Source organism: Anas acuta, chromosome Z, assembly GCF_963932015.1.
Source record: "Anas acuta chromosome Z, bAnaAcu1.1, whole genome shotgun sequence".
NCBI classification, from domain to species: domain Eukaryota; kingdom Metazoa; phylum Chordata; class Aves; order Anseriformes; family Anatidae; genus Anas; species Anas acuta.
The window spans coordinates 15,327,756-15,336,773 of NC_089017.1; the positions used below are offsets into that span (position 1 = coordinate 15,327,756).

The following is a 9,018-nucleotide window of genomic DNA, read 5'->3' on the forward strand; positions in this document are numbered from 1 at the left end:
ACCCAATGTTTGTTAGTGTCATACCTGTCACACAGCTTCTGCATCATCGATTTATCTTCTTCCAAGGGAAGGTTAAATGTGTAGCCTTTCATTGCAAGGTTTGCACTCCTAGACACTGCACAAGGAAGATAAAACCTGTCAGAAGTGACAAATCATTGGTATTCTGGTTTATTTGAATATTGACTTATTTCACAAATGTAAGGCATTTTTTTAATTAATTTCAATCCAGAAAGAAGACATAATATTGTGTAAATAATAACAGAAACATCAAACACAGTCAGCCTTGGCCAATATTCATGTATCCAGGTCTGTTGCAAGAGTAGAGAGGTTGATATATTCCATTTTTGCTATTACCTTCACTTCTCCCCAGTTTCTTTTACTTACTGCTTTGTGGTACTGAGGATGGAAGTTTTGTTTTGATTTTGGTTTTTTGTTCCCCCTTTTGCCCCTCTATCCATGTTCAATACTCCTATGTTGCTCTGACATCTTAGCTTCTTCTCTATTGTCAGCAGGTGTTGGTGCCATCACTGAAACATCTCAAAATCAGTATGCTTGTCATGTACTCTGATTAAAAGTGGTGATGCTAGGACACCTGCTAGTTTTGAATCCTCATGGGAAGGGCATGCCTCTGCACAATTCCCCCATTACAATCAGAGGTTCATCTACCTCAGCTTTCTACATTGATAATTAATTTATATATTGATTGCTTTTCTTGATTTTCATTAGTTGCTTCAATAATTATGAAGAAGTTCATGAAGGAAAGAGGTAAAGGAATTTGCATTAACCATAATCATTGATCTTTTATGGCCCTCAGCTCTATCACACCAGAATGATGAAACAGTAGAAATAGTTTAAAATTTGCAGATACCCACAATTTGCACATCAGTAACCGAAGGAGGAAAGATCCTGAGCTGTTTCTCAAAGCTAGTTCTGATCTGGTTCTTGGGGCTGTGTATTATCCCAGCATTTATCCCAACAGTTTGTCAAAACTGGCAAACCTGGCAAAAGCTGGTATCTTCTTTTTGATATTACTAATGTTATTTCTAATTATTGCTTGCATATTCCTACTATGCCAGTAATCATGGCCATAAAGAGTCTATTATTCAAATGAGCACTCAAAAGCCTGAGGCTATTCCAGGACTCTTCTGTCCTGTTTGTTTGTTTGCTTGTTTGTTTCTTTTTGCTCTGAGTGCTTTAAATGTTTACACTAGCACTTTTTTCAAAATCCCGATCAGTAAGGTTTTTTTGTTTTGTTTTTTCTTCTTCTGGGAGCTTTTTGTGTTTTGTATGGTTTATCTCATGCTAACAGTGGGTTATTCTGGGGGACAGATGGAAGGCCTGAGGCCCTTTCTCTCCCTGCCCTCCTTGCAGCAGGGTCTGAGTGCCAAGTGCAGAGCAGCTGGTACAGCGCCAGCTTCCAAATGGCCACTGAGACTGAGCCTTGCATTCATTTAATGTATAGAAAAATCCTGTACCAGATCTATCTCCATCACATCCCCAAAGTGAGTGGGATAGAGAGCAGAGATGGGAAATCTTCAAGGGGCATTTCTGAAGGACATAACCTATCAGGTTTGGTGGGAATAATAGGTTTTAGGAGAAATATATGAGGCTATGGGAAAGGAATGGAACATATGGTGCATACTGAAGTGTAGAAAACATTTGGTAGTATGAGGGAGACCTCAGGCTCACCCTGTGGAAAAGACAGCCTTAATGGGGAGAGTGCCAGAGCTCCTCCCAGACAGTGAGAGTGGGAAAGGGCTCCTGATGTGACGATCCTATCCCCTGGAAAGATGGGAATGGCAGACCTTCATCTTTCCATCCCAGTGGAAGATGGAAAGTGGAAAGATGGGGAGGAGCTGTTCCATACCTTCCCACATCATAGAAAGGCGACTGAGGGAAGAAGCAAATAATATTCTCCATTGCCTCATTTACAAAAGGAAAAAGGAGAGCCAGCCTTCCTGCCCAGAGGTGGCCAGGCAACCAACACACTCATCTGCAAATAAAGGGCAGGAGTTTAATTGTGGGCACTGTGTGTTTTTGGACACACCTCAAAACTCATAGCTGCTTCTCTGACATTCTACCTTACCAAATAGTTAAAGAAACCAAGAAAGTTTTAGAACAGATAACATGGACTCCACCCCAGGTCCTATCACTACTATGCAGCCTCTGATAATTTAATTTAGCTAATGAGCTTTGGAAGAATCACGTTGGAGACAGAGATGGGAGAGCTTTTAGGATCAACCAGTGAAATAAACAAGACAGTAGCTTCAAAAATTAAAAACGTTTTGGTAGTGGTTTTCTTATTGTGCACTCCAATTAATTGCATCTTTCTTGCTGAAACCAGAACATCAGACGTACAACGTGTTCCCTGAACTTGCTGGAAAAAATATTATACATGGTCCCCTCTAGAGTATTAGAGTATTAGAGTATTTTCATTAAGTTGATTCTGTGCTGTCAGTGTATGTGGCTTACTACATAATAAAAAACTCACGGAAATTAGCTCCTATAGGGATTGTATATGCCCTTGGAGGTCTGTGGGTCCAAACAGTAGTATGTGGATCACAGCTGGCTCTAAAAGCTCATATTCTTGAGAGATATACTTACTCTATGAACATATCTTAATCTAGAATGTTTGTTTGTCATCCTTGCTGTATGTGGGTAAGAATATACTAGAGACTATTCTGAGATAGATTAATGCTTGTTCTGGACATATGAAAGTTATTAAAAAGTGATCCTTTGGAAATAATATTCAGAGTGAATCCTGTGGTATACAAATCAGTGGATACAACCTGAAATGTATCAACATCAGGTACAACAAGTGGCAGGTTTAGGTCCTGTAGCAATTCCTGCATTGTACAATGCAGTGTTATCCAGGAGTAGCTGAGCTAAGTCTGTTAGGGAAAAATACATCACGGAGCATGGCAGCCCCAGAGAGGTGAGGCTGCTGCAGCTTCATGCCCCACCTCCAACTGGCAGTGTGTCTGAAGATGCCTTTCCAGCTGGCACATAAACACAGAGCACATGTATATCCCATATATATACATGTACATATATATACACATGGTTGGTCACCCAGACTCACAGACAGACATGCGGAGCATTCACATGAACACAAACAGCACCAACAGGCTCATCCTGTTACCATCGCTGGCAAATCAGGATGGACAACCACTACCAAGAATATGTATAAGTATACAAATATATTTATACACATGTATATGGTGTGGATCCACATATACAGTGGGGCACTGACACTCAGACATAAAAGACTCTCATGCCACAGCCCCACTCCAGCTGCAGGCACAAAACATCTGATGTACACAGGTGCACACACACAGAGAGGCACACATACAGCTGTCCAGAACTCTCCTAGGCACTAGCAGCCAACTCCCCCTTGCTCTTGCCCTTAGAGACTCTCCCTGCTCATGGGCCACTTCACCTACTCACCATCTAGGCTTGCTCAAACTTTGCCAGTGTTCATGCAATGCTTCACACACCTCTACTCACTCTGTTTGCTGCAGCATCACCAGACAAGAGTACCAGACAGCCAGCTCAGCACATCACAGACCTATTTTTTTAGCTCTTATGCTTCTATTTTGCCACACCTTTTCAAACCCAGATAACTTTTTTCCTTCCCTTTTCCTGCCTTCAATTCCTCCTCTCAGCATGCTATAATGTTCTATGCAATCCTGAAATGCTCATCCTCTGCATCCTATCATGTGTACTGTAACCCATGGACAGTAACCTCACCAAGCCCAAAACCTACTGGAGTGTTGACCCATAGTGATGGGTATCAGGTCTGGACCATTGGGCCTCCTGGGGCAGTCCTGGGAAGGGCGCAGAACTGGTGTTCCTCCTTCTGAGTCCTTAGTTTGGGTTTCCACCTGTTTTGTGCCCCTGTCCTCCTCTGGGCTTGTGTATGTGGACATTTGACAGACTGATGGCCCTTGTGACAGACCTGGGAGCAGCTAAGGCCAGGATATGATTTGGGTCCCTTAACCTGCCATTGACTCTCTGTGCTACTTTGTGAATGTGCAGATGAGCTTTTATCACATAATTTAACATGAAGAGGTCAGCCTGTAACAACAGGAACATCACAGCAGTGCTACCCACACTACTCTGTGCTAGTGACCCCACCTTCCAGCATTGCAGCTATGTGGATAGCTGGGGCTGGGTATTTCTGAACTGCGCTCCATTACCCTGTGCAAATATGCCCTGTATGCTGCCTGCAAACACACACATGCTGACACACAGACACACGCTCACACCCCCCCCAGTGCTACAGGAACAGCTATTTGAAGCTCTTGTATGTTCAGAGGTGCGGGAATACAATGGGTTTCTGCATTTATTTTAGTTTAGTTTAGTGTAGTTTAGTTATTTTGTGGCTGGTTTCAGTCTCCCTACCAAGTTCTTTAGTCCGTTGATTATTTTGCAGAGCTCAAGCAGAGTCTAACCAGAAAATTTGAGCTTATACCTGATCTTTTCCCAAAAGATAGTGTTGCAACACAGACCTTTTACCTACTGTTTCATCTCTGTCATGAAGGCATATTTCACTATGCTTTGTTACAGCTAGAAGTGAAATTTAATACTGTTTTTTTGGCTGACTTGGAGGGGGTTGTGCATGATAATAGTGTCTTAATTCTATAACTGTGTTGACTATTTTAAACATGGTAATATTCACTTCAAAACCTGTGTGCTCATGAAAAATGAGGTAACAATGGACAACTTTGTCTAGGAAGCACTGCTTATATTCACACCTTCAGTAAATGACAGAAGTAGTAGCATTACAAAATTCTGTTATAATCTATTGTTCAAATAAGCAATATTTTCAGAAAAAATATCATGTGAAATAAGTATTATAATAAAGTAATTCCGAGGAGCAGGACTAGGTACAATGCCCGTACTGAAGAATTGTGCAAATGGAAATAGGCCAGTGTGAGGAGCTATTTCTTTAGGCTTTATTTTAAACAGATTAGGAAAAAAAACCTGCCCTTTGAACATTTTTTTTTCGCAGAATACTTCAGTCCATCAAACAGAACAAAAAACTTCCATCTGATCTTTGACAGACTTCTGCCATAATAATCCAAAATTCTTTCAGAGATTTATCAATGTAACTTTACAGTATTTTGAACTATTACTGCAAAACACAGTGCTGTTTTAAGATGAGAAAATAGCTTTGCTTTAGTTAACATTCAGCAAGTGCTCTTTTCTGACAGGGATTATGGCAGAATCACAGTACAGGGAGAATGAGTCCTGCATTGATCACTGAAAGTAATGGATCGTTGAACTCCTGCATTAATCTGCTCCTTTAGAGTCTATACATTATAAAAATTCAAGCATGTTGCAGATTGCCTGCCTACCATACTACTAGAATGTGAAAGATTTACAGGGTGAACTACCGTTGACATACACCAGGGCAGTCAGACTGAAGAACTGCTGTATTCAGCTTGCTGCAAACATCAACCATGTCTTTTCATATCTTCAGTCTTTCTGAGGCTAAAGTTCTTTACAAGGACAATGTTTTGGACAATTCAGAACCTTTGGTCACTTGAAAGGCCATACATTTGTGGAACAGCAAAATCTCTTTTTTAAATGACCTGTGTGTTGGCTTTTGTGGAGAATCGTGGACAAAAAAAAATCTATAGAATCCATTAGTGGAAATGTATGTCTAAAAGAAAACATAACCAAGATAAGCCTATTATACTCATTGAATCCACACTCCTACTGATGTGGGATTCAGTGGGGATATACTTCTCTGATTTATGCAGTCAGTCAGATGTATCCTAGCACTGCAGAGTCTTTCACAAAGCATAGGCGTTTTGAATGATTATCAAGGACAAGATCTCTTCTCTTGTTGGGTAAAAATCCCTACAACTAGAAGACGATACATTAGCAAACCAGATGTAAAAGTCTGAGAACAAAATAAGTGGCTTTCGTAATGAGGAACATTTGAATGCACAGGATCATAATACATAGAATGTATAACATAGTTCATAAAATATAGAATAAAAAATCACTGCTGCAGTAAAATGAAGGGTCTTACATTCTTTATCAAAGAAATTCAGGTAAGGCTACATGGAACAGAAGTCTACAAACAAGGCTGAATGAATTTTGTTTACACTGGTGTAAAAATATTTTTTCATTTGTCAATTTCTTACATTTCACCTGTGCAGATGTGGTGGTTTCACGATGATGGGCAGCTAAGCTCCACCATGCCACTCTCTCAGGCACCCTCATGAAAAGAAAAGGCAGAAAAAATATGAAAATATTCTAGAATATGCAGTTAAGTCTTTCATTGAAATTTAATACTTTATACATTTGCTTTTGAAACTATTTCAATTTCCTGCTGTCATAAGGGATAGGGATTGTCACCAAATTATGGGTGATCAAATCTAAGATATTGAGTCCTTAGTGGACTGACAGCCTCTGACATTTGAGTTACTAGCATTTGCAAAGTTACTATGGTGACAAATGTAACTCTCATTAAAAAAATAATAATAATCCTATTTTGCTTAACCATGATTTTCCAAAGAACTCAGCATGGTTCCATAAGTGCATTCCTGCCAAAATGGATGCATGGTGCCCTTTTTTCCAAGAAATTGTATCTTTAGTGAAGTATAAGTGTAAAGGGAAGTCTGACCTCTGCTTTGGTCATAGTATCCTATGATAGCTCACTCAGATTACTGTAATTTTTAACAGATTTAAAACAGCACAGTGATCATATCTTAAAAGAAAGACCAGAGTATATTCAGCTTCTTTTTGATCATTCTGGTGAAGTAGAACAACCCTAAAGTCACCGTGATCCTTCCTTTTAAAATTCCCATGCCCTGAAAAGTAGACCCATCACATGTAGCTTAAAGGTGAGCTGCAGCAGGCTGCTTTGACTCATGCCATAGGGGCATTGGCACTGGACCCAGGTATATGAAGATGACCTGAAGTAGTTTTTGTCTATATCCATTTCTCTGGTCCCATGATAAGCAAAGACAGCTGGGAAGATATGATCCATATTCTCTTTCATGGTGTCAGACTACACCATGGTCTTTTTTTGTGTATGAAGCATTCTGCCATGACTATGTAGAGATAAATTGTTATGTGTTATGAGAGGGGGGCACTAGTGAACCTATCACCCACATGGATCATTTTTGCAAATGGTTAGGAAACTGATTTTTAAAGCTATTAAATCTTCTCTTACAGAGACCGAGAGCTCTGATACAGACCAAGTATCCCACATGTGTAGTTAAGTAGGCTGGTTTCTATTCCAGTGTAGTTTTCCTAGGTATCCTGTATTGTCCAATTGACTCTCCATTGACTGTAAAGGGAGAGAAGAGATATCAGCATCCTACCAAGCACTTGAGTCAGAGCCTAAAGCCAGGCATACATAGTCAAGACAAAGACAAAGGCAAAGTGCTTAGAGTAAGTTTATTGCACTTTGTGCTACATTCAAGGGTAGGTACTGCTCTCTGTTGGAAGATGCCGACAGCAGCATCCTTCTTGGCTAAGCCTGAAGCCAGGGCGTGGAATTTTCCTTCCTACAGATCAGGCCCAAGTACTAGCAGAGTACTATGAAGAGAGGTGCTACAAGCATACTCCTAAGCTGCTCTTTGGTGTATCATATTCAAATTGCAGAAGAGAGTTTTGTAGGGTGAGCTCTTTCACCATCAGCACTCAACGTCCTCATAGTGTTCCAAGGCCTAAGATACTCTTATTCTGCTGTAGTCAAGACTAGGGCTTGAATAATTTAAATGGAAGGAAAACTAAAGTTCATTCTCAGCCTCTGACCATGGCTTAATGTACAAAATACATGTAAATGTTGCTGTCTTCCTGGTAGATCAAAGAGCTGTAGTGGAACGTGCTGGAGAGAAACAACAGAAGGGAGACAGAATGGCTTTGAAGTTTTGCTGATAAATTTAGATCCTAATTTTAAAAGGTGAAAGATAAGATATGAATAAGCTGTTGATTTTGTTTCAAAGCTCTGGTTTTAGATGATAAATTTTGCATTAAAACGTGAAAGTACTTTTTTTAATTGTGTGGGAGAAAGTGTCACAGCTTATTTCTAAAAATACAGAAAGAATGTTGATGGCAGGAGAAAATGCTGAAAGATTGTCTTGTTTTAACAAGCAAAAGTAAGACCTATGCTGATGTTACCCCGTAACAATAATTCCTGAAGATAATCCTTAGTTTCTTGGAAATCCAGAATTAAACAGAATCACATTACCCTATATGTCAAAATCACTATTGTCTTTGTTTGCTGTGTTACAATTCTGTTTGAAAATGATTTAAGGGGAATTTTTGCTTTGCTTTGACTTCCATTTTTCTCTCTGTCTTTCTTTTAAGGTCAACTCAAATCAAAACATACTCTTGGGATAATGCCCAGGTTATTTTGGTTGGTAACAAGTGTGACATGGAAGATGAGCGAGTAATCTTCACCGAGAGAGGCAAACATTTAGCAGAGCAACTTGGTAAGAAAAAAAAAATGCCAAAAGCTGTATGATTGCTTGTACAACTGCATGAACTAATCTCATTAATCACTACTTGTAATGAAATGTTCATGAGACACTCACTGTAAAAAAATATAAACATAAAATGCCTCCTTTTTGTTTCTGTAGACTGAAGTCTAAACCATCCATGTTGGTATCACTAAAACTTTAACATCATTAGATATTAAACATGTGTCTGTAGATGAACTTATGCAGAGTTGTGACGTGTCTTTTAAATTGTCCATAAGACCAGTGCTGGCTCAGAGGCTTAGACATATCTAATACATTTCTTATGCTGCTTTTTAGATAGGAAGTATGTTATGGACTTTGTGGTAAACAGAGAAAGATTCTGTATGTGCCTGTGAATACATACAATACATGTATCTGCAGGTAGTTACAACCATATGCAGATATGTTCTAGTGAAGGAAAAATAAATAAAACAAAATAAACAACAAAAACAAAAACTAGATGAAAAAGGAGAGAGGAGAAATTTTGTTCAAAATGTGAGCTAGAATTTCAAGAACTTGAATATTTGGGTTG

General features: G+C 39.4%; 1 protein-coding gene across 1 annotated transcript in view; it reads left to right on the top strand.

The window, feature by feature from the left end:
* Nucleotides 1-9,018, top strand: part of RAB3C (RAB3C, member RAS oncogene family) — a 140,530-nt gene that overhangs the window by 110,070 nt on the left and 21,442 nt on the right. The window contains exon 4 of the mRNA XM_068667204.1: nucleotides 8,335-8,459. Within this exon, the coding sequence (XP_068523305.1) occupies nucleotides 8,335-8,459 (125 nt within the window). The remainder of the gene's footprint in view (nucleotides 1-8,334; nucleotides 8,460-9,018) is intronic.